The 27,205-nt window shown below is 49.6% G+C and overlaps 1 protein-coding gene across 1 annotated transcript in view; it reads left to right on the top strand.

Annotated features, from left to right (window-relative positions):
- Positions 1–27,205, top strand: part of SEC23IP (SEC23 interacting protein) — a 208,178-nt gene that overhangs the window by 70,982 nt on the left and 109,991 nt on the right. The window contains exon 6 of the mRNA XM_073684597.1: positions 5,573–5,690. Within this exon, the coding sequence (XP_073540698.1) occupies positions 5,573–5,690 (118 nt within the window). The remainder of the gene's footprint in view (positions 1–5,572; positions 5,691–27,205) is intronic.

The following is a 27,205-nucleotide window of genomic DNA, read 5'->3' as shown; positions in this document are numbered from 1 at the left end:
CTGCACACTAGACATACATACCTACCCTCTGTCACATTCTAAGCCTAGCCACTCTGCACACTAGACATACATACCTACCCTCTGTCACATTCTAAGCCCAGCCACTCTGCACACTAGACACACATACCTACCCTCTGTCACATTCTAAGCCCAGCCACTCTGCACACTAGACATACATACCTATCCTCTGTCACATTCTAAGCCCAGCCACTCTGCACACTAGACACACATACCTACCCTCTGTCACATTCTAAGCCCAGCCACTCTGCACACTAGACACACATACCTATCCTCTGTCACATTCTAAGCCCAGCCACTCTGCACACTAGACATACATACCTACCCTCTGTCACATTCTAAGCCCAGCCACTCTGCACACTAGACACACATACCTACCCTCTGTCACATTCTAAGCCCAGCCACTCTGCACACTAGACACACATACCTACCCTCTGTCACATTCTAAGCCCAGCCACTCTGCACACTAGACATACATACCTACCCTCTGTCACATTCTAAGCCCAGCCACTCTGCACACTAGACACACATACCTACCCTCTGTCACATTCTAAGCCCAGCCACTCTGCACACTAGACACACATACCTACCCTCTGTCACATTCTAAGCCCAGCCACTCTGCACACTAGACATACATACCTATCCTCTGTCACATTCTAAGCCCAGCCACTCTGCACACTAGACACACATACCTACCCTCTGTCACATTCTAAGCCCAGCCACTCTGCACACTAGACACACATACCTACCCTCTGTCACATTCTAAGCCCAGCCACTCTGCACACTAGACACGCATACCTACCCTCTGTCACATTCTAAGCCCAGCCACTCTGCACACTAGACACGCATACCTACCCTCTGTCACATTCTAAGCCCAGCCACTCTGCACACTAGACACGCATACCTACCCTCTGTCACATTCTAAGCCCAGCCACTCTGCACACTAGACACACATACCTACCCTCTGTCACATTCTAAGCCCAGCCACTCTGCACACTAGACACACATACCTACCCTCTGTCACATTCTAAGCCCAGCCACTCTGCACACTAGACACACATACCTACCCTCTGTCACATTCTAAGCCCAGCCACTCTGCACACTAGACACACATACCTACCCTCTGTCACATTCTAAGCCCAGCCACTCTGCACACTAGACACACATACCTACCCTCTGTCACATTCTAAGCCCAGCCACTCTGCACACTAGACACACATACCTATCCTCTGTCACATTCTAAGTCCAGCCACTCTGCACACTAGACACGCATACCTACCCTCTGTCACATTCTAAGCCCAGCCACTCTGCACACTAGACATACATACCTATCCTCTGTCACATTCTAAGCCCAGCCACTCTGCACACTAGACATACATACCTATCCTCTGTCACATTCTAAGCCCAGCCACTCTGCACACTAGACACACATACCTACCCTCTGTCACATTCTAAGCCCAGCCACTCTGCACACTAGACACGCATACCTACCCTCTGTCACATTCTAAGCCCAGCCACTCTGCACACTAGACACGCATACCTACCCTCTGTCACATTCTAAGCCCAGCCACTCTGCACACTAGACACGCATACCTACCCTCTGTCACATTCTAAGCCCAGCCACTCTGCACACTAGACACGCATACCTACCCTCTGTCACATTCTAAGCCCAGCCACTCTGCACACTAGACACACATACCTACCCTCTGTCACATTCTAAGCCCAGCCACTCTGCACACTAGACACACATACCTACCCTCTGTCACATTCTAAGCCCAGCCACTCTGCACACTAGACACACATACCTACCCTCTGTCACATTCTAAGCCCAGCCACTCTGCACACTAGACACACATACCTACCCTCTGTCACATTCTAAGCCCAGCCACTCTGCACACTAGACACACATACCTATCCTCTGTCACATTCTAAGTCCAGCCACTCTGCACACTAGACACACATACCTACCCTCTGTCACATTCTAAGCCCAGCCACTCTGCACACTAGACACACATACCTACCCTCTGTCACATTCTAAGCCCAGCCACTCTGCACACTAGACACACATACCTACCCTCTGTCACATTCTAAGCCCAGCCACTCTGCACACTAGACACACATACCTACCCTCTGTCACATTCTAAGCCCAGCCACTCTGCACACTAGACACACATACCTACCCTCTGTCACATTCTAAGCCCAGCCACTCTGCACACTAGACACACATACCTACCCTCTGTCACATTCTAAGCCCAGCCACTCTGCACACTAGACACACATACCTACCCTCTGTCACATTCTAAGCCCAGCCACTCTGCACACTAGACACACATACCTACCCTCTGTCACATTCTAAGCCCAGCCACTCTGCACACTAGACACACATACCTACCCTCTGTCACAGATACTTCTCTCACATTCAAAGGGTAAATTCAGATGAATCAATATACTAACCCCCGTAGAGTAAGTACTATGTGTAGAATGATAGGCCGGACCCTCCAAAGCTTGCTCAGTGCCGCAGCGGCCCCCGTATTGCAATGCGTTTCTTGCAGACAGATTATCGACTCCCGATATTCCTTAAGATATTTAAGTGCCGCAAATCTTTTGTTGTGATCTCCCATACCCCTGACATTCCAGGATACTACATTAATCTGCTTGACCATGTTTTAACGATTGAAGATGAACTGTCACATGCCCCCCTCCGCACCCACTCGTGTGTCTGACCATCAAGATTATAGTATTGTATTAATACACAGTCTGCACCAAACAAAGTAAGTTCTGTTCTTTTACCCCCCCCCCCCCCCCCGCTACCTCATTTAACATCCCCCCCCCCCCCTTAATCAAATGAATACCAGCAGCCGTAACATGTAGAGTCTGGTGTATAGCCTCATGCAGCCTAGTAGGCCTTAAGCACACGAGGCGCCGCAGCATGAGATGCATCAGAGACCCCCTCACTCCCCCCATACAACGCTCCCAGAACATTCAAACAGCAGAATGTCTTATCCCTGCCTATACATTGTAGGTGAAACCAGCACCTCAACAGCCATATAAGTATATTGGCCTGCCCGAGGTATATATGAGAGCCAGGTTATAAGCAGTATACAAAAACTGAAAAATAATAATCATAAATTCAGTAGGCAACAGAGGAGTATTATCCACTAGAATTCAAAATCCCTGGATTATTATATTATATTCTGTCAAGAATCTTCTCAAAATTGGTGTCAGCCCGCCCGGATTTGTCTCTTTTAAGTCCAGCCACTTTACAGCCACCTTTGGTGAATCAAAGAAATGAGTTTCACCCAGTGCTGTGACCCGCAGCCGTGCAGGATATAGCATTGCATAGGGTACTTGAAGTGCTCTCAATCTGCGCTTCACATCTTGAAATTGGGCGCGTCTCCTTTCAACCTCCACAGAGAAGTCAGGATAGAAGGACACTCTCGCCCCCTCTATACATAAGTCATTAGCCGACCGCGCCAACTGTAGGCTTTTATCTCTGTCACGAAAATGCAGCATTTTGATTAGAACTGTACGCAGCATTGCCCCAGGCGGTGGAGGTCTGGTGGGGACCCTGTGTGCCCTCTCAATAGCGAACATTCTAGAGAATTTATCTTTTCCAAAGGATTGCAGCAGCCATGTCTCAAAAAAGTCCACCACCTCCCTGCCCTCCGCCTTCTCAGGCACTCCCACAATACGCACGTTATTTCTTCTTAGGCGATTTTCAAGATCATCCGTTTTGTTGAGTAAATAGTTGATAGTCAGTAGCTGTTTTAAGTGTTTTAGTCATAGGAGACACAGTATCCTCCAAATCCCCCACTCTGCCTTCTGTTGCAGTGAGGCGCTCCCTCATTTTCTGCATGTCATGGCGTATGAGATATGTCTATTTTCACAGACCCTATATGTTCAGTGAGATCTGCTTTGCTATGTGAGATGGCCAGCAGCACATCTTTTAAAGTAGGCTCATCATCCTTTGTCACTGTGTCAGCATCACTGGTAACCTGAGCCTCCCTGCTGGGGGTAGTTGTTGGATTGGGAGTCTGTATTTTCCTTTGATATGGCTTCTCCTGTGCCTCCCCCGCTGCCCTCTCCACATCCCCCTCCGTTACCGTGCTTTTTAATGACTGCACATTCTGATCGGGTGCAGGCTCCTCAGCTCCTCCGCCGTGTGCATATTTGGAGAGCTGGATCGCCGTCTCCATACGCTTCTCCCGCTGCCTTGGAGTCTCGGTCCCTGCCTCAGAGGCCGCGGCGCCATTTTGGCCCTCATGCTGCGATGCGCTGGCCGCCTGTCTCTGCTTGCTGTCTCGCCGGGTCATCCCGTACTTCACCACCGATTGCTCCCCCGCACTCCTGAGACCCCAGGCCACCCGGTAAGTCCTCTCAGATGTAGTATTTCCCTCGGACAGGAAGGATTACAGGTCAGGGTTCAGGAGCTCCTCTGCCTCACGTCTGCTCACATACTCGGCCACGCCCCCGGATTTATTCAAAATTTAAGGCATACTGAACCAGCATGGCTACCACAGCATCTTGCAGCGGCATGCTATTCCATCCGGTTTGCGTTTAGTTGGACCACCATTTATTTTTCAACAGGACAATGACCCCAAACACACCTCCAGGCTGTGTAAGGGCTATTTGACCCAGAAGGAGAGTGATGGGGGGCTACGCCAGATGACCTGGCCTCCACAGTCACCAGACCTGACCCCAATCGAGATGGTTTGGGGTGAGCTGGACCGCAGAGTGAAGGCAAAAGGGCCAACAAGTGCTAAGCATCTCTGGGAACTCCTTCAAGATTGTTGGAAGACCATTTCCGGTGACTACCTCTTGAAGCTCATCAAGAGAATGCCAAGAGTGTGCAAAGCAGTCATCAAAGCAAAAGGTGGCTACTGTGAAGAACCTAGAATATAAGACATATTTTCAGTTGTTTCACACTTTTTTGTTAAGTATATAATTCCACATGTGTTAATTCATAGTTTTGATGCCTTCAGTGTGAATGTACAATTTTCATAGTCATGAAAATACAGAAAAATCTTTACATGAGAAGGTGTGTCCAAACTTTTGGTCTGTACTGTATATCAGGGGTTTATGATGGCATTATACACATTTCTCTATATAGGAAAGGCAGAATAAATACAAGTTCATTCAAAGCCAAACAAAAGTCACATTTTTATCCAGAAATTACGTTTCATTTGCATGGTCATCCATATGGCATCTGGTTTTACATAGCAGAAGTTATTAAAATTTACAAGACCAAATATACTTTCCTAAGTTACAGAATTACTGTGTGTCATATAGGTCCGATGCTATAGAGTTGATCCGTATGGGATAAGATGTTTTTTGCTCACCCATACCCATGAATAAGTGAGCACCATCTGAAATGCCAGAGAGACCGGTAAATGCTGCAATTATTTTCTGCTGTTGACATTTGGTTTGGGATAAAGATGCTTTTCTGAGCGGCCGTATTGGTTATCATTGGCCGGAGTGCGGCCTGGTTTTGGTCCCTTCCAGCACCTGTTGTGTGACAGTAGTTTAAGACTCCTGTGCTGTGTCCAATCTCCAGGTGATCGTCCAGTTCCAGCACAGCGCCATCCCAGATGAGTGGGGTACCCCTCAGGATGGTCAGGCCAGACCGCGCGTAGTAAAGAGGGGCGTGGACGACCATGACGACATACCAGACGGTAATCTAGCCCTGCAGACTCTATGTACTTGGTAGCCGCCTTCACCTTTGGCGCATCCTCCGGCATATCTCTGGGACCATAGGCTTAGACGTGGCCCACAGAGAAGCTGCAGAACATCTCTGGGGTCACTGTGATTCTGCTCTGTAATGCATGGGGGGTGCAGATGACCCTCTTGTTGGAGAACCTGTCACCTTCTACACTTTTAACTCCTTAATGACCGCTGATGCACTTAAAAACAGCGGCCACTTATTCTTTCATCGCCATTTTAAAACGGTGGTTGGGAATAAGGTGATAGCGCCCCTAGAGTCAGAAAATCTCCAGCGTTTCAGCTCCCGGGGTAGCTGAAAGCCTGGACTACACCATCAGGACTAGTTTTTCCGGTCTCCTATCACAGGATCGCTGTTATTCAACAAATAACAATAATCGCGTTAAGGAGAGAGAAATGATCTCCCCAGGCCCCCACCATACCTTAGCACCGAAGCCCCCATTCCCCCAGCACCACCTCCTCCTTCTCCTGTAGCAGAATGGCGGGCGCATGCACAGTACGCCCACCGAGATCTGCCTGCCTGCACCTGGCAACAGCAGGGATTTTTTCCTATTGGCTCCTGACTTTTTGGTCACTGTGATAGACCCGTATATGCCCAATATTTGCTATACATAGCCGCACTGGGGCTGTGCCTCTCTTCTTTCCTTGTAGTTGTTCTGAGACAGAAGACAGTGCTGTCCTGTCGATACAAAAGAATCACGTTTCTAGCTCAGTTTCAATAAATCCTATCACAAACTCCTAATCACCCCTTGACCATCTTCTCCATGTCATCTCCCTAGTCAGATTACCTTTTTTTTATTTTATAATTTTTATTTCTTTCATTCTGTAATGTCTGTGGTAGTGGAAACCACTGTGCTGGGGACCAAGGAGAGCCTGGAGGGGCTTAACTAGGTGAACACCTGACTATTCGCCAGGACCCCTGATGGCGGTGTAAGACTTGGCTCCAGATGCTCACCAGGTGCTCCTCCAGGATGGACTTGTGGCACATGGCAGCTGACCACCAAAGGGGCAGGGAGCTGGAGTGGCAGGTGCAGGCAGGAATGACTGGTATACAGGCAGGCACAGCAGGTGCAGGTACAGCTGGTATACAGGCACAGTAGGTGCAGGAAGGTATGGCTGCTATACAGGTAGGCATGGCAGATGCTGGCAGGTACAGCTGGTGTGCAGGCAGGCACAAGGGACCTGAGAACTAGTAAACGTGCCATTGGCTGGGGACACTTTTGGACGGTCTACACTGTCTCTTTAAGAGACCGGGAGCGCCTGACCGCCCGAAGGGCACAGGCCCGAGGATATGCCAGGAGTGCACAGACCCCGGGAAGCAGGAGGAGGATTATGCACGGGACGAGGGCCGGGCGATGAGTGAGTCGGGTGTCCCTGCCAAGGGAGGAGAGGATGGGAAGCGTACAGGGACGCCGATGCAACAGTACCTACCCTTTACGCCCCCTCCTCCAAGCTCGCCAGAAACCTCTCCAGGAGGAGAGGGGTGTGATGAAACAGCTTCTTATCTTAATTAGCCAGACATCTAGATTTCTTAAACCAAGAGAAATGCACTATTGTGTTTGTGTTGACTTCAGAACTTGTGTGTGTTTCTATGGTGGGTCAAGAAGGACAGACCTGTATTTGTATAATCCAGAATGTTGTCTTCTCTTGGTTCTGAAACAATGATATTTGTTACTATGCTAATTCCAGATTGTACTAAAGCCAGATAGATGTTTTTTTACAAGAGCCCCCTGCTATACCAACTATGTAAATTGATTAAATGCTCAGACCTGAGCCCTGTGGAATAATACCCTTGTTTGAGCTGTGGATGTGTACATGAAAGAACCAATGTGAACTAAATAAATAAAACTTTTTAAGGAACATATGCCTCTGTAGCAGGCAGAATTGAAAGAGACTTTACAAGGACTATCAAAGATCAGACTCTCTTCCGATCATTAACTTGGTAGCATGGCTTTATCCAAAGAGACACAGATTTGGATTCTACATGATTCCAGCCTAAGGATATATGGCCCTGACTGGAAAAATACGGATCTGCTCCATTGACCATCAGAGAGCCCATGGATATATTTGGGGAGATCAGGTTGGGATGATTAAGTCACCTGGCCCCATGGATGGATGTTTTGGGGTTGCCAGGTGGGACCCTCCAGTCGCCTGGAACCCATGGAGACATTCAGAGAAGCCAGATTGGGACCAGCTGGTCATCTGGCCTCATGGAAACTCTCGGAAAGGCCAAGGTGGGACCCTCGAGTTTCCTGGCCTTGTATCTCGATGGACTGTCAGCTTCCTAAGCTTGCCACTACCTTCTCTCTGTGGGGGCCTGCCAAAAGCGGGGGGCCACTGGTTGAGGTAGTTGACCCTGGAAGTCTCCAAAGTTGCAGCTGTTTTATCCCAGGCGGGCGAAGAAGGAAGGGTGAGACTGTGTAATCTTATACCATCTTGGGTATTTGCTGGGACTGTTCTGTGTTTATTGTCCATTTGGTGGTTCAATAATAAATATCTTTTTATTTATATAGCGCCAACATTTTCCGCCGCGCTTTACAGTTCAATTTACAGACATTATCGGCACTGTTCCCATTGGAGCTCACAATGTACATTCACTCTCAGTACGTCTTTGGAGTGTGGGAGGAAACCAAAGAACCCGGAGGAAACCCAGGCAAACACTGGGAGAACATACAAACTCCTTGCAGATGTTGTCCTTGGTGGGATTTGAACTCAGGAACCCAGCGCTGCAGTGCTAACCACTGAGCCACCATACTGCCCTTCAATAAAGTATTGCCACACTGTTTTACCCTCACCCTGTGTTGTCTGAGTAGTAGTATGCCCACAGAAGACCCCGTGTCTTCACAAGGGGCATGGATGTTCTCCTTGGGCTCCCAATACCTCTCCTCAGGACTACACTCCTTCAAATCCACAAGAAAAAAGGTTTTTCCTCTTGCCCTTTTTGTGGCCAGAATATTCGCTACCTCAAAAACCTCTTCAGAGCTTACTTGAGCAGGAGCGGTACCCGTGTCCTTAAGGAAAAAACTGAAGAAGACAGGCTTGAGGAAAGACTCGTGGAATGAATTGGGGATCCGTAAAGAGGCCGGGAGTTTGAACTTGTAAGCTATGACATTGATCTGTTTGAAAACCTCAAATGGACCGATAAAGCGAGGACCCAACTTGTACGAAGGTAGTTTGAGAAGGACAAACTTTGAAGAAAGCCAAACCTTATCCCCAGGACGAAACAGGCAGGTCTAAATGTCTCTTGTCCGCGTCTCTCTTCATCCGTTCAGAAGATTTCATTAATGTGGTCTTTGTGTCCTCCCAGATTCTAGAGAAGCCCTTGATGAGCAATTCAGCTGCAGGAATGTCGGTGGTAGTTGACCATACACAATAAAAAACTGAGATTTTGCTGAGCGCTCGCTCACATGGTTTTTGTATGAGAATTCGGCCCAAGGCAGGAGATCGACCCAGTCACTGTGGTGGGCATTGACGAAATGCCGTAGGAAGTTGGTTAGGATCTGACTAACCCGCTCTACCTGGCCATTGGATTGAGGATGGTAGGCTGAAGAGAAGTCCAAGGTGGCATTTAGTAGTTTGCAGGTAGCCTTCCAGAAGCGAGATGAAAACTGGACGCTTTATTTAATTTTATTTATTTTACTCACTTGTATAGCGCCATTAATATATAGTGTTTCTGTCATAGACTATATGAAGAGGTAATTTATGGAGGCAGAAGATATGTTGGATGAACTTCTCAGCAAGCACAGGAGCAGACGAAAGACTGGACAGCGGAGTACAATGGGCCATCTTCGAGAAAAAATCCACAGCTATCCAGATGACGGTACATCCGGCTGATACTGGAAGATCGATAATAAAGTCCATCGCAGTGTGCTGCCAGGGAGCTGATGGTACGGGCAAAGGAAGTAACCAACCGGTAGGAAGCCATTTCGGAGTCTTATTCTGAGCACAGGAGGGACAGGCCGAGACTAAATTCGCAATATCTTTGAGCAGTGATGGCCACCAATAATGTCGAGAAATGAGAAGAGCCTTTTTATTCTATTCGGCATGACCAAACAATTTAGATGAGTGACCCCACTGAAGGACCCGCTTCCTGTCTGGTACAGCAACAAAGGTATTTCCGGATGGAGCCCAGGATAAATCCACCAGAGTGACAGTAACCACTTTGGAGGAGTCAATGATGTGTAGAAGATCTTCCTTGTGATCGGAAGACAGAAAGGGCCTGGAAAGTGCATGCTCCTTATTGTTCTTGTCTGCCGTCCGGAAATGAAGAATGAAATTGTGACGATAGAGCCTATAATCTTAATAAGCCAAACATTTAGATTTAAGTCAAGAGAAATACACTATTATCTTTGTGTTTCAGTTGACTTATAATTGTATGTGTATTTCTGTGCCTGGTCAAGAATGTCATACTATTTGGATAAAACTGAATGTTGACTTGTCTTCGTTTGGAAACAATGATGTTGATTTAAAGAGCCCCCTGGGATACCAACTATGTAAATTGATTAGCTCAAACAATGAGACCTGAGTAGTGCCCTCCCTAACACCTTACCTGTGACTGTGTACTTGCACAGACAACTGTAACTGTTTTTAAGGTGCATGTGCTTCTGTAGCAGTCAGACAGAATCGAGGAGCATCAGAAAGACTTTACAAGAAGAATGAGAGACATCCTTCAGAAAAGTAGATAGATTTCATGGCAGCTCCATCCAAAGAGACACAGATTTGGGTTCTACGTGATTCTAGCCTAAGGGTATCGGCCCTAACTGGAAAGATACAGATCTGCTCCACTGACCATCAGAGAGACATGGATACATTTTGGGGAGAACAGGTTGGGACGATGAAGTCACCTGGCCCCATGGATATGTTGAGTGGGGTTGCCAGGAGGGACCCACCGGTCGCCTTGAACCAATGGAGACATTCGGAGAAGCCAGATTGGGACCCACCGGTCATCTGTCCCCATGGAAACTCTCGGAGAGGCCAGGGTCGGACTCTTGGGTCTCCTGGCCTTGTACCTCTATGGACTGCTAGCTTCCTAAGCTTGCCGCTACCTCCTCTCTGTGGGAGCCCTCCAGAAGCTCGGAGCCACTGGTTGAGTTAGTTGGCCCTGGAAGTCCCAAAGTCGCAGCTGCTCTATCCCAGGCAGGCGGAGAAGCAAGGGTGAGGACTGTGTAATGTTCCACCATCTTGGGTATTTGCTGGGACTGTTCTATGTGTTTATTGGCCGCTTTGTGGTTCAATAAAGTATTGCCATGCTGTTTTACCCGCACCCTGTGTTGTCTGAGTAGCGTTACGCGTTAGGATATGCCCTTGAAATGGATGTTTCTACAAAACAACGACCCTAAACACACCAGTAAACAAGCAAAATCTTGGTTCCAGTCCAACAAAATTGAGGTTATGGAGTGGCCAGCCCAATCCCCAGACCTTGAACACACTATTATTTTGAACACTACTATATTTACACTGAGAAAATAGCAAAAAAGGCAATGGTAGTTACCAGCCAAGGTGTCAAGGAAAATGCACAACAGGGTGCAGCAGGCCCCCTTTTGTTAGAAGGAGGAAGCACAGGTGCAGAATGCTGGTTAACAACCACTCTCAACCTCTCAGTCCATGTAGGGGGTGATTGCCTAGCACTAAAACTGCACACAGATGAAGCTTGCAATAGGGCACAAGTCACACACATGTAGCACCGTGCCTAGCCAGCAACCTATTACATGCCAGTACTATACGATTAGGCGGGATGCCCGACACACTATCAGTGCATAAGAGGTGAAAGCCTCTAATTTACAAGGTCACCATTGATGGGCCTGGCTGCACCGTGTAATATGAAAAAAAGTGCATAGAAGGTATTAGTTAATATTTTGGCCAAAATAAGTAAGCTCGCAACCCACCTCAGGGGTCCTCACTTTCTTGCGAGTCCCTATTCTATAATTAAAAACAAACTGCACAGCCAAAAAGCTTCATCTGTGTGCTAGGCAATCACCCCCTACATGAAGTGAGAGGTTGAGAGTGGTTGTTCATCAGCATTCTGCACCTGTGCTACCTCCTTCTAACAAAGGGGGGCCTGCTGCACCCTGTTGTGCATTTTCCTTGACACCTTGGCTGGTAACTACCATTGCATTTTTTGCTATTTTCTCAGCGTGAATATAGTAGTGTTCAAAATAATAGTGTGTTCAAGGTCTGGGGATTGGGCTGGCCACTCCATAACCTCAATTTTGTTGGACTGGAGCCAAGATTTAGCTTGTTTACTGGTGTGTTTAGGGTCGTTGTTTTATAGAAACATCCATTTCAAGGGCATGTCCTCTTCAGCATAAGGCAACATGACCTCTTCAAGTATTTTAATATATGCAGACTGGTCCCTGATCCCTGGTATGCGGTAAATAGGTCCGGCACCATAGTAAGAGGAACATGCCCATATCATGATGCTTCCACCATGCTTCACTGTCTGCAGGGTGTACTGTGGCTTGAATGCAGAGTTTGGGGGTTGTCTGACCTACTGTCTGCAGCACTTGGACCTAAAAAGAACAATTTTACTTTCATCAGTCCACAAAATGTTTCCCCACTTCTCTTTAGGCCGGTTGATGTGTTCTTTGGCAAATAGTATCCGCTTCAGTACATGTCGTTGTTGTGGTTTTTTTATTTTTTTAACAGTGGAAATTTGCTGGAACTTCTTGCTAGGAGACGCCTGTGTGAAACTAATCTCTTAACTGTCACAGTCCTCATAGGTGACTGGAGACTGTCTGTGATCATCCTGGAGCTGACCATTGGCTGAGCCTTTGCCATCTGGCTATTCTTCCATCCATTCGGATGGTAGTCTTACATTTTCTGCCACGTCTCTCTGGTTTGCTTTCCATTATAAAGCATTGATGATCATTTTATCTGAACAGCCGATCATTGTCTGCACTTCTTTATAAGTTTTTACCTTCTCCAATCAACTTTTTAATCAAAGTACGCTGTTCTTCTGAACAATGTCTAGAACGACCCATATTTTTCAGGCTTTCAAGGAGAAATGCATGTCAAACAAGTGCTGGCTTCACCCTTAAATAAAGGGCCACCTGATTCACATCTTCATAGAATGATTGACCTCACTAATTGAACTCCACACTGCTATTATATTGAACACCCCCTCCCCCTTCCAATTAATAAAATACTCAGACTCAAAAACCTGCAGATCATGAATGCGGAGTCTGTTGGTCTTCTTAGAATCTATTGCACCAACTGGTAAATTGTTTGATATGTGGTAATATAATTTATACAAAAAACAGGGATTAATCTGGTTAGTCATATTGGACTAGTATTTTGAATTACTGGATGCATTGCTTCTTCAAGCAAAAAGCGCCACTCCTCCAGAGCCAGTCTAATCACCAGCAGTTCTCGATTACCTATGAAATAGTTGTGTTCTGGAACCGAGAAAATCTTGGAAAAGAAACCGCAGGTTACTATATGGCCGGAAGGAGACTTCTGGGTGAGGAATGCTTCTGCCACAGATGAAGAATCGTTCACCTCCAAAAATAATTGTTTATTGTTGTCAGGTCAGTGCAGCACCGAGGAGAAGGCCTGTTTTAAGGAGACAAAGGCGCTTTCAGCCTTTGAAGTCAATACCCTAGAGTTAACTCCCTTGCGGGTCAGGGCAGAAATGGGGGCGGTCCGAGAGGAGAAATACGGAATGAACTGGCGGTAGTAATTAGCGAAACCGCTGGATTGCTTTCAGACCGTAAGGACAGGGCCACTTCTGAACGGCGGACACCTTCTCGGGATCCATCCTCAGTTCAATCTTAGATGATGTACCCAAGGAATGGAAGAGAGGTTTGCTTGAAGACACAGTTCTCATACTTGGCGTACAAACGGTTCTTCCTCAATCTGCAGAACCTGGTGGACATCCCTTCTGTCTGTGGGCAGATCTGGAGAGAACACAAATATGTCGTCCTGGTAAACTGCCACACGCGAGTAGAGAAGGTCCTGGAGGATATTGTTCACCAGTTCTTTGAAGACTGCTGGGGCATTACAAAGCCCAAACAACATCACGCAATACTCATAATGGCCATCCCAGGTGTTAGTCAGGCTTCCACTTGTTCCCCTGGCCTTTTCAGATTAGGTTATATGCCCCCCTTAGGTCCAGTTTTGTAAAGACCATGGAGCCTTTGAGACAATCAAACAACTCTGATATGATAGGGAGAGGATATTTATTCTTGATTGTTATCTGGTTAAGACCCCTATAGTCAATACAGGGATGAAGTGAGCTCTACTTCTTCTTTACAATGAAGAATCCTTCTCCAGCCAGCAAGGATGACTTCCAGATAAATCCCCTGGCTAGGTTCTCTTTGATATATTCGGACATGGCTCGGGTCTCAGCCTGGGACAGATGGTAGATACGGCCTCATGGAGGAGAAGAGCCAGGGAGGAGGTCTATAGGACCGTAGTATGGCCTGTGTGGTGACAGCGTCTCCGTCTACTTTTTATTGAAAACATTCTTGTAAGTTCAATAAGCGGTAGGCAAGCCAGGTAAGTCTGATGGATTAGCCGGAGGTTGATCAGGACAAATGGGGACAAGACATCTCTCGTGATAAGCCTGACCCCAACTAAGTATTTATCCGGATTTCCAATCCAAGACTGGCTTGTGCGTACGCAGCCATGGCAGGCCCAAGAGTATAGTATGGGATAGACCTGATAGTACATAGAGAGGGATCTTGTCGCAATTCTGTTGTCAGATTACTTGGGGCCAGTGGCTCCTTCCCTCTCCGTAATGCTATGAGCGCTCTAGCTATCTCTGCTCCCCAGATTACTTCTGATGGTGAAGTTGCTGGGCCACGTACCTTACTGAACTCCTGAATCAGCCCTAGATCTGTCCCCCTGCCCCACCCAGGGAAGTGGGGAGGCATAGTGTATGGATAAACACAAACCAGGAGGGATGTACAGAGATAAATGAAAATACCAATCATACAAATATGCACTCAGACAATAGAGAGAAACACCTGGGAGAAAAGGAAGGGAAACTAAATAGGAGAGGATGAGGATTTGTACACAGCTGAAATACCAAGTAACAGTCAAAGATAAACATTTCAAACACCCCTACCAACAGACTCCTCCACTCCTTGGGCAGTAAAAGACTTAACACTGGCAACCCAGATTGCCAGAGGGGAGTATATATAGGAGAGGGGAGTGGCTAATACTGAACAGCGGAGATCATTCAAGCTGGGAGTTTTGAGACTACAAGCTGAACAGATTAACCCCTGCACTGCTAACAGAAACCTGCACCGTTCAATAAGAAGTGCTTCTCCTCAGTGCAGGAGTACATGAAATGAGACGCTGCTGTCTTCTGTCCCCTCTGTCGCAGTAAACCCATGACAGATCTTCACTGAGTGCAACATTCCTACCCGAAGTTCTACAGGCTCGGAAACTAAAAGAACTGCCTCGGATAGAGGTTTCCCATCCTCGGATGATACCACCAAAGGACTCTGTAAACTTTGGATGGAGAACTGATACCTCTCCACAATGGTCAGTTGAATGAAATTTCTTGAGGAACCAGACTCCAGATAGCTCGATTCAATGAAACTGATGTTGCCACAGGAAACTGACACTGACAGCGTCTATAGGGGTGAGGAGTAGGCCTCGCCCAGAGTATCCTCTCCTACAGACCCTAGGCTTTGGAGTTTCCCGGTTTTTCAGGTCAGGAGCGAATTGAATTTTTGGGATTATCGCAATAGAAGCGCTTTCCCTTGTGCCTTAGCCTGTTTTCCAGGTCATCTGTTTTTGCCAGTAATGCTATTTGCTGTGCTGACTGCCTGCTCCCCTTTCTTGCCAGAGCCAGTTGATCTTCTATGGTACTACTCTGCCCTCTGTTGCTTCTGTTCTGTCTTTTACTTTCTGCAGGACAGAAGAAGTCTACCGCTTCTTAGTGTCCAGTAGGAGTATACGCATGACACAGCACACGTTCCCTCTGCCAGCAACATTATAGGCTAAGGACACATCGGCGCATACGCCCAAATTCCAGGTTACACAGCAGATCCTGCTATTAGATGGAGAGGAGAGATAAGGGTTACACACCAGATCCTGCCATCAGATGGAGGGGAGAGATGAGGGTTACACACCAGATCCTGCCATCAGATGGAGGGGAGAGATGAGGGTTACACACCAGATTCTGCTATTAGAGGGAGAGGAGAGATGAGGGTTACACACCAGATCCTGCCATCAGATGGGAGAGGAGAGATGAGGGTTACACACCAGATTCTGCTATTAGAGGGAGAGGAGAGATAAGGGTTACACACCAGATCCTGCCATCAGCTGGAGGGGAGAGATGAGGGTTACACACCAGATTCTGCTATTAGAGGGAGAGGAGAGATAAGGGTTACACACCAGATCCTGCCATCAGATGGAGAGGAGAGATGAGGGTTACACACCAGATTCTGCTATTAGAGAGAGAGGAGAGATGAGGGTTACACCCCAGATCCTGCCATCAGATGGAGAGGAGAGATGAGGGTTACACCCCAGATCCTGCCATCAGATGGAGAGGAGAGATGAGGGTTACACACCAGATCCTGCCATCAGATGGAGAGGAGAGATGAGGGTTACACACCAGATCCTGCCATCAGATGGAGAGGAGAGATGAGGGTTACACACCAGATCCTGCCATCAGATGGAGAGGAGAGATGAGGGTTACACAGCAGATCCTGCCATCAGATGGGAGAGGAGAGATGAGGGTTACACAGCAGATCCTGCCATCAGATGGGAGAGGAGAGATGAGGGTTACACGCCAGATCCTGCCGTCAGATGGAGAGGAGAGATGAGGGTTACACACCAGATCCTGCCGTCTGATGGAGAGATGAGGGTTACACACCAGATCCTGCCATCAGATTTAGAGATGAGGGTTACACACCAGATCCTGCCATCAGATGAAGAGGAGAGATGAGGGTTACACACCAGATCCTGCCAACAGATGGAGAGGAGAGATGGGGGTTACACACCAGATCCTGCCATCAGATGGAGAGGAGAGATGAGGGTTACACAGCAGATCCTGCCATCAGATGGGAGAGGAGAGATGAGGGTTACACACCAGATCCTGCCATCAGATGCAAGAGGAGAGATGAGGGTTACACACCAGATCCTGCCGTCAGATGGAGGGGAGAGATGAGGGTTACACACCAGATTCTGCTATTAGAGGGAGAGGAGAGATGAGGGTTACACGCCAGATCCTGCCATCAGATGGAGAGGAGAGATGAGGGTTACACACCAGATCCTGCCATCAGATGGAGAGGAGAGAAGAGGGTTACACACCAGATCCTGCCAACAGATGGAGAGGAGAGATGGGGGTTACACACCAGATCCTGCCATCAGATGGAGAGGAGAGATGAGGGTTACACAGCAGATCCTGCCATCAGATGGGAGAGGAGAGATGAGGGTTACACACCAGATCCTGCCATCAGATGCAAGAGGAGAGATGAGGGTTACACACCAGATCCTGCCGTCAGATGGAGAGGAGAGATGAGGGTTACACACCAGATCCTGCCATCAGATGGGAGAGGAGAGATGAGGGTTACACGCCAGATCCTGCCGTCAGATGGAGAGGAGAGATGAGGGTTACACACCAGATCCTGCCGTCTGATGGAGAGATGAGGGTTACACACCAGATCCTGCCGTCAGATGGAGAGGAGAGATGAGGGTTACACGCCAGATCCTGCCATCAGATGGAAGAGGAGAGATGAGGGTTACACACCAGATCCTGCCATCAAATGGGAGAGGAGAGATGAGGGTTACACACCAGATCCTGCCATCAGATGGAGAGGAGAGATGAGGGTTACACACCAGATCCTGCCATCAGATGGGAGAGGAGAGATGAGGGTTACACGCCAGATCCTGCCATCAGATGGAGAGGAGAGAAGAGGGTTACACGCCAGATCCTGCCATCAGATGGAGAGGAGAGATGAGGGTTACATACCAGATCCTGCCATCAGATGGAGAGGAGAGATGAGGATTACATACCAGATCCTGCCATCAGATGGAGAGGAGAGATGAGGGTTACACAGCAGATCCTGCCATCAGATGGAGAAGAGAGATGAGGGTTACACACCAGATCCTGCCATCAGATGGAGTAGAGAGATGAGGGTTACACACCAGATCCTGCCATCAGATGGGAGAGGAGAGATGAGGGTTACACACCAGATCCTGCCATCAGATGGAGAGGAGAGATGAGGGTTACACAGCAGATCCTGCCATCAGATGGAGAAGAGAGATGAGGGTTACACACCAGATCCTGCCATCAGATGGAGAGGAGAGATGAGGGTTACACACCAGATCCTGCCATCAGATGGAGAAGAGAGATGAGGGTTACACACCAGATCCTGCCATCAGATGGGAGAGGAGAGATGAAGGTTACACACCAGATCCTGCCATCAGATGGGAGAGGAGAGATGAGGGTTACACACCAGATCCTGCCATCAGATGGGAGAGGAGAGATGAGGGTTACATACCAGATCCTGCCATCAAATGGAGAAGAGAGATGAGGGTTGCACACCAGATCCTGCCATCAGATGGGAGAGGAGAGATGAGGGTTACATACCAGATCCTGCCATCAAATGGAGAAGAGAGATGAGGGTTGCACACCCGATCCTGCCATCAGATGGAGAGAAGAGATGAGGGTTACACACCAGATCCTGCCATCAGATGGAGAGGAGAGATGAGGGTTACACACCAGATCCTGCCATCAGAAGGAGAGGAGAGATGAGGGTTACACACCAGATCCTGCCATCAGATGGAGAGGAGAGATGAGGGTTACACGCCAGATCCTGCCATCAGATGGAGAGGAGAGATGAGGGTTACACGCCAGATCCTGCCATCAGATGGAGAGGAGAGATGAGGGTTACACACCAGATCCTGCCATCAGATGGGAGAGGAGAGATGAGGGTTACACACCAGATCCTGCCATCAGATGGGAGAGGAGAGATGAGGGTTACACACCAGATCCTGCTATCAGATGGGAGAGGAGAGATGAGGGTTACATACCAGATCCTGCCATCAGAGGGAGAGGAGAGATGAGGGTTACACATCAGATTCTGCCGTCAGATGGAGAGGAGAGATGAGGGTTACACACCAGATCCTGCCGTCAGATGGAGAGGAGAGATGAGGATTACACACCAGATCATGCCATCAGATGGAGAGGAGAGATGAGGGTTACACACCAGATCCTGCCGTCAGATGGAGAGGAGAGATGAGGGTTACACACCAGATCCTGCCGTCAGATGGAGAGGAGAGATGAGGGTTACACACCAGATCCTGCCATCAGAAGGAGAGATGAGGGTTACACACCAGATCCTGCCATCAGATGGAGAGGAGAGATGAGAGTTACACGCCAGATCCTGCCGTCAGATGGAGAGGAGAGATGAGGGTTACACACCAGATCCTGCCATCAGATGGAGAGGAGAGATGAGGGTTACACACCAGATCCTGCCGTCAGATGGAGAGGAGAGATGAGGGTTACACACCAGATCCTGCCATCAGAAGGAGAGATGAGGGTTACACACCAGATCCTGCCATCAGATGGAGAGGAGAGATGAGGGTTACACACCAGATCCTGCCATCAGATGGAGAGGAGAGATGAGGGTTACACACCAGATCCTGCCATCAGATGGGAGAGGAGAGATGAGGGTTACATACCAGATCCTGCCATCAGAGGGAGAGGAGAGATGAGGGTTACACACCAGATCCTGCCATCAGATGGAGAGGAGAGATGAGGGTTACACACCAGATCCTGCCATCAGATGGAGAGGAGAGATGAGGGTTACACATCAGATCCTGCCATCAGATGGAGAGGAGAGATGAGGGTTACACACCAGATCCTGCCGTCAGATGGAGAGGAGAGATGAGGGTTACACGCCAGATCCTGCCGTCAGATGGAGAGGAGAGATGAGGGTTACACGCCAGATCCTGCCGTCAGATGGAGAGGAGAGATGAGGGTTACACGCCAGATCCTGCCGTCAGATGGAGAGGAGAGATGAGGGTTACACGCCAGATCCTGCCATCAGATGGAGAGGAGAGATGAGGGTTACATGCCAGATCCTGCCATCTGATGGAGAGGAGAGACGAGGGTTACACGCCAGATCCTGCCATCAGAAGGGAGAGGAGAGATGAGGGTTACACACCAGATCCTGCCATCAGATGGGAGAGGAGAGATGAGGGTTACACACCAGATCCTGCCATCAGATGGAGAGGAGAGATGAGGGTTACTCACCAGATCCTGCCATCAGATGGAGAGGAGAGATGAGGGTTACACACCAGATCCTGCCATCAGATGGAGAGGAGAGATGAGGGTTACGCATCAGATCCTGCCATCAGATGGGAGAGGAGAGATGAGGGTTACACACCAGATCCTGCCATCAGATGGAGAGGAGAGATGAGGGTTACACACCAGATCCTGCCATCAGATGGAGAGGAGAGATGAGGGTTACACACCAGATCCTGCCATCAGATGGGAGAGGAGAGATGAGGGTTACATACCAGATCCTGCCATCAGATGGAGAGGAGAGACGAGGGTTACACGCCATATCCTGCCATCAGATGGAGAGGAGAGACGAGGGTTACACGCCAGATCCTGCCATCAGAAGGGAGAGGAGAGATGAGGGTTACACACCAGATCCTGCCATCAGATGGGAGAGGAGAGATGAGGGTTACACACCAGATCCTGCCATCAGATGGAGAGGAGAGATGAGGGTTACTCACCAGATCCTGCCATCAGATGGAGAGGAGAGATGAGGGTTACACACCAGATCCTGCCATCAGATGGAGAGGAGAGATGAGGGTTACACATCAGATCCTGCCTTCAGATGGGAGAGGAGAGATGAGGATTACACGCCAGATCCTGCCATCAGATGGAGAAGAGAGATGAGGGTAACACGCCAGATCCTGCCATCAGATGGAGAGGAGAGATGAGGGTTACACACCAGATCCTGCCATCAGATGGAGAGGAGAGACGAGGGTTACACGCCAGATCCTGCCATCAGAAGGAGAGGAGAGGCGAGGGTTACACGCCAGATCCTGCCATCAGATGGAGAGGAGAGACGAGGGTTACACGCCAGATCCTGCCATCAGAAGGAGAGGAGAGATGAGGGTTACACACCAGATCCTGCCATCAGAAGGGAGAGGAGAGATGAGGGTTACACTCCAGATCCTGCCATCAGATGGAGAAGAGAGATGAGGGTAACACACCAGATCCTGCCATCAGATGGGAGAGGAGAGATGAGGGTTACACACCAGATCCTGCCATCAGATGGGAGAAGAGAGATGAGGGTTACACACCAGATCCTGCCATTAGATGGGAGAGGAGAGATGAGGGTTACACTCCAGATCCTGCCATCAGATGGAGAAGAGAGATGAGGGTAACACGCCAGATCCTGCCATCAGATGGAGAGGAGAGATGAGTGTTACACGCCAGATCCTGCCATCAGATGGAGAGGAGAGACGAGGGTTACACGCCAGATCCTGCCATCAGAAGGGAGAGGAGAGATGAGGGTTACACACCAGATCCTGCCATCAGATGGGTGAGGAGAGATGAGGGTTACATACCAGATCCTGCCATCAGATGGAGAGGAGAGATGAGGGTTACACACCAGATCCTGCCATCAGATGGAGAGATGAGGGTTACATGCCAGATCCTGCCATCAGATGGGAGAGGAGAGATGAGGGTTACACACCAGATCCTGCCATCAGATGGAGAGGAGAGATGAGGGTTACACTCCAGATCCTGCCATCAGATGGAGAGGAGAGATGAGGGTTACACTCCAGATCCTGCTATCAGATGGAGAAGAGAGATGAGGGTAACACGTGAGATCCTGCCATCAGATGGGAGAGGAGAGATGAGGGTTACACTCCAGATCCTGCCATCAGATGGGAGAGGAGAGATGAGGGTTACACACCAGATCCTGCCATCAGATGGAGAAGAGAGATGAGGGTAACACGCCAGATCCTGCCATCAGATGGAGAGGAGAGATGAGTGTTACACGCCAGATCCTGCCATCAGATGGAGAGGAGAGATGAGGGTTACACACCAGATCCTGCCATCAGATGGAGAGGAGAGACGAGGGTTACACGCCAGATCCTGCCATCAGACGGGAGAGGAGAGATGAGGGTTACACACCAGATACTGCCATCAGATGGGAGAGGAGAGATGAGGGTTACACGCCAGATCCTGCCATCAGATGGAGAGGAGAGATGAGGGTTACACGCCAGATCCTGCCATCAGATGGAGAGGAGAGATGAGGGTTACACGCCAGATCCTGCCATCAGATGGAGAGGAGAGATGAGGGTTACACGCCAGATCCTGCCGTCAGATGGAGAGGAGAGATGAGGGTTACACGCCAGATCCTGCCATCAGATGGAGAGGAGAGATGAGGGTTACACGCCAGATCCTGCCATCAGATGGGAGAGGAGAGATGAGGGTTACACGCCAGATCCTGCCATCAGATGGAGAGGAGAGATGAGGGTTACACACCAGATCCTGCCATCAGATGGAGAGGAGAGATAAGGGTTACACTCCAGATCCTGCCATCAGATGGGAGAGGAGAGATGAGGGTTACACACCAGATCCTGCCATCAGATAGAGAAGAGAGATGAGGGTAACACGCCAGATCCTGCCATCAGATGGAGAGGAGAGATGAGTGTTACACGCCAAATCCTGCCATCAGATGGAGAAGAGAGATGAGGGTTACACACCAGATCCTGCCATCAGATGGAGAGGAGAGATGAGGGTTACACGCCAGATCCTGCCATCAGATGGAGAGGAGAGATGAGGGTTACATGCCAGATCCTGCCATCAGATGGGAGAGGAGAGATGAGGGTTACACGCCAGATCCTGCCATCAGATGGAGAGGAGAGATGAGGGTTACACACCAGATCCTGCCATCAGATGGAGAGGAGAGATAAGGGTTACACTCCAGATCCTGCCATCAGATAGAGAAGAGAGATGAGGGTAACACGCCAGATCCTGCCATCACATGGAGAGGAGAGATGAGTGTTACACGCCAAATCCTGCCATCAGATGGAGAAGAGAGATGAGGGTAACACGCCAGATCCTGCCATCAGATGGAGACGAGAGATGAGTGTTACACGCCAGATCCTGCCATCAGATGGAGAGGAGAGACGAGGGTTACACCCAGATCCTGCCATCAGAAGGGAGAGGAGAGATGAGGGTTACACACCAGATCTTGCCATCAGATGGAGAGGAGAGATGAGGGTTACACGCCAGATCCTGCCGTCAGATGGAGAGGAGAGATGAGGGTTACACGCCAGATCCTGCCATCAGATGGGAGAGGAGAGATGAGGGTTACACGCCAGATCCTGCCATCAGATAGAGAGGAGAAATGAGGGTTACACACCAGATCCTGCCATCAGATGGAGAGGAGAGATGAGGGTTACACACCAGATCCTGCCATCAGATGGGAGAGGAGAGATGAGGGTTACACGCCAGATCCTGCCATCAGATGGAAAGGAGAGATGAGGGTCACGCATCAGATCCTGCCATCAGATGGGAGAGGAGAGATGAGGGTTACACACCAGATCCTGCCATCAGATGGAGAGGAGAGATGAGGGTTACGCATCAGATCCTGCCATCAGATGGGAGAGGAGAGATGAGTGTTACACACCAGATCCTGCCATCAGATGGGAGAGGAGAGATGAGGGTTACACACCAGATCCTGCCATCAGATGGGAGAGGAGAGATGAGGGTTACATACCAGATCCTGCCATCAGATGGAGAGGAGAGATGAGTGTTACACGCCAGATCCTGCCATCAGATGGAGAGGAGAGACGAGGGTTACACGCCAGATCCTGCCATCAGAAGGGAGAGGAGAGATGAGGGTCACGCATCAGATCCTGCCATCAGATGGGAGAGGAGAGATGAGGGTTACACACCAGATCCTGCCATCAGATGGAGAGGAGAGATGAGGGTTACGCATCAGATCCTGCCATCAGATGGGAGAGGAGAGATGAGTGTTACACACCAGATCCTGCCATCAGATGGGAGAGGAGAGATGAGGGTTACACACCAGATCCTGCCATCAGATGGGAGAGGAGAGATGAGGGTTACATACCAGATCCTGCCATCAGATGGAGAGGAGAGATGAGTGTTACAAGCCAGATCCTGCCATCAGATGGAGAGGAGAGACGAGGGTTACACGCCAGATCCTGCCATCAGAAGGGAGAGGAGAGATGAGGGTTACACGCCAGATCCTGCCATCAGAAGGGAGAGGAGAGATGAGGGTTACACGCCAGATCCTGCCATCAGAAGGGAGAGGAGAGATGAGGGTTACACGCCAGATCCTGCCATCAGATGGGAGAGGAGAGATGAGGGTTACACACCAGATCCTGCCATCAGATGGAGAGGAGAGATGAGGGTTACACACCAGATCCTGCCATCAGATGGGAGAGGAGAGATGAGGGTTACACACCAGATCCTGCCATCAGATGGGAGAGGAGAGATGAGAGTTACAAGCCAGATCCTGCCATCAGATGGAGAGGAGAGATGAGGGTTACACGCCAGATCCTGCCATCAGAAGGGAGAGGAGAGATGAGGGTTACACGCCAGATCCTGCCGTCAGATGAGAGGAGAGATGAGGGTTACACGCCAGATCCTGCCGTCAGATGGAGAGGAGAGATGAGGGTTACACGCCAGATCCTGCCATCAGATAGAGAGGAGAGATGAGGGTTACACACCAGATCCTGCCATCAGATGGAGAGGAGAGATGAGGGTTACACGCCAGATCCTGCCATCAGATGGAAAGAAGAGATGAGGGTTACGCATTAGGTCCTGCCATCAGATGGGAGAGGAGAGATGAGGATTACACACCAGATCCTGCCATCAGATGGAGAGGAGAGATGAGGGTTACGCATCAGATCCTGCCATCAGATGGGAGAGGAGAGATGAGGGTTACACACCAGATCCTGCTGTCAGATGGAGAGGAGAGATGAGGGTTACACGCCAGATCCTGCCATCAGATGGAGAGGAGAGATGAGGGTTACATGCCAGATCCTGCTGTCAGATGGAGAGGAGAGATGAGGGTTACACACCAGATCCTGCCATCAGATGGGAGAGGAGAGATGACGGTTACACACCAGATCCTGCCATCACATGGAGAGGAGAGATGAGGGTTACACACCAGATCCTGCCATCAGATGGAAAGGAGAGATGAGGGTTACACACCAGATCCTGCCATCAGATGGGAGAGGAGAGATGAGGGTTACATACCAGATCCTGCCATCAGATGGAGAGGAGAGATGAGGGTTACACACCAGATCCTGCCATCAGATGGAAAGTAGAGATGAGGGTTACACACCAGATCCTGCCATCAGATGGAAAGGAGAGATGAGGGTTACACACCAGATCCTGCCGTCAGATGGAGAGGAGAGATGAGGGTTACACACCAGATCCTGCCATCAGATGGAGAGGAGAGATGAGGGTTACACGCCAGATCCTGCCATCAGATGGAGAGGAGAGATGAGGGTTACACACCAGATCCTGCCGTCAGATGGAGAGGAGAGATGAGGGTTACACACCAGATCCTGCCATCAGATGGGAGAGTAGAGATGAGGGTTACACGCCAGATCCTGCCGTCAGATGGAGAGGAGAGATGAGGGTTACACGCCAGATCCTGCCGTCAGATGGAGAGGAGAGATGAGGGTTACACGCCAGATCCTGCCATCAGATGGGAGAGGAGAGATGAGGGTTACACGCCAGATCCTGCCATCAGATGGGAGAGGAGAGATGAGGGTTACACGCCAGATCCTGCCATCAGATATAGAGGAGAGATGAGGGTTACACACCAGATCCTGCCATCAGATGGAGAGGAGAGATGAGGGTTACAACCCAGATCCTGCCATCAGATGGAGAGGAGAGATGAGGGTTACACACCAGATCCTGCCATCAGATGGAGAGGAGAGATGAGGGTTACACACCAGATCCTGCCATCAGATGGAGAGGAGAGATGAGGGTTACACACCAGATCCTGCCATCAGATGGAGAGGAGAGATGAGGGTTACACAGCAGATCCTGCCATCAGATGGGAGAGGAGAGATGAGGGTTACACAGCAGATCCTGCCATCAGATGGGAGAGGAGAGATGAGGGTTACACGCCAGATCCTGCCGTCAGATGGAGAGGAGAGATGAGGGTTACACACCAGATCCTGCCGTCTGATGGAGAGATGAGGGTTACACACCAGATCCTGCCATCAGATTTAGAGATGAGGGTTACACACCAGATCCTGCCATCAGATGGAGAGGAGAGATGAGGGTTACACACCAGATCCTGCCAACAGATGGAGAGGAGAGATGGGGGTTACACACCAGATCCTGCCATCAGATGGAGAGGAGAGATGAGGGTTACACAGCAGATCCTGCCATCAGATGGGAGAGGAGAGATGAGGGTTACACACCAGATCCTGCCATCAGATGCAAGAGGAGAGATGAGGGTTACACACCAGATCCTGCCGTCAGATGGAGGGGAGAGATGAGGGTTACACACCAGATTCTGCTATTAGAGGGAGAGGAGAGATGAGGGTTACACGCCAGATCCTGCCATCAGATGGAGAGGAGAGATGAGGGTTACACACCAGATCCTGCCATCAGATGGAGAGGAGAGAAGAGGGTTACACACCAGATCCTGCCAACAGATGGAGAGGAGAGATGGGGGTTACACACCAGATCCTGCCATCAGATGGAGAGGAGAGATGAGGGTTACACAGCAGATCCTGCCATCAGATGGGAGAGGAGAGATGAGGGTTACACACCAGATCCTGCCATCAGATGCAAGAGGAGAGATGAGGGTTACACACCAGATCCTGCCGTCAGATGGAGAGGAGAGATGAGGGTTACACACCAGATCCTGCCATCAGATGGGAGAGGAGAGATGAGGGTTACACGCCAGATCCTGCCGTCAGATGGAGAGGAGAGATGAGGGTTACACACCAGATCCTGCCGTCTGATGGAGAGATGAGGGTTACACACCAGATCCTGCCATCAGATGGAGAGGAGAGATGAGGGTTACACGCCAGATCCTGCCATCAGATGGAGAGGAGAGATGAGGGTTACACGCCAGATCCTGCCATCAGATGGAAGAGGAGAGATGAGGGTTACACACCAGATCCTGCCATCAAATGGGAGAGGAGAGATGAGGGTTACACACCAGATCCTGCCATCAGATGGAGAGGAGAGATGAGGGTTACACACCAGATCCTGCCATCAGATGGGAGAGGAGAGATGAGGGTTACACACCAGATCCTGCCATCAGATGGAGAGGAGAGAAGAGGGTTACACGCCAGATCCTGCCATCAGATGGAGAGGAGAGATGAGGGTTACATACCAGATCCTGCCATCAGATGGAGAGGAGAGATGAGGATTACATACCAGATCCTGCCATCAGATGGAGAGGAGAGATGAGGGTTACACAGCAGATCCTGCCATCAGATGGAGAAGAGAGATGAGGGTTACACACCAGAT

The sequence above is a fragment of the Phyllobates terribilis genome, unplaced genomic scaffold, assembly GCF_046119375.1.
Source record: "Phyllobates terribilis strain yellow unplaced genomic scaffold, ASM4611937v1 Scaffold_5__5_contigs__length_657084704, whole genome shotgun sequence".
Lineage (NCBI taxonomy): Eukaryota > Metazoa > Chordata > Amphibia > Anura > Dendrobatidae > Phyllobates > Phyllobates terribilis.
This window is presented reverse-complemented; position numbering and strand designations above follow the sequence as displayed.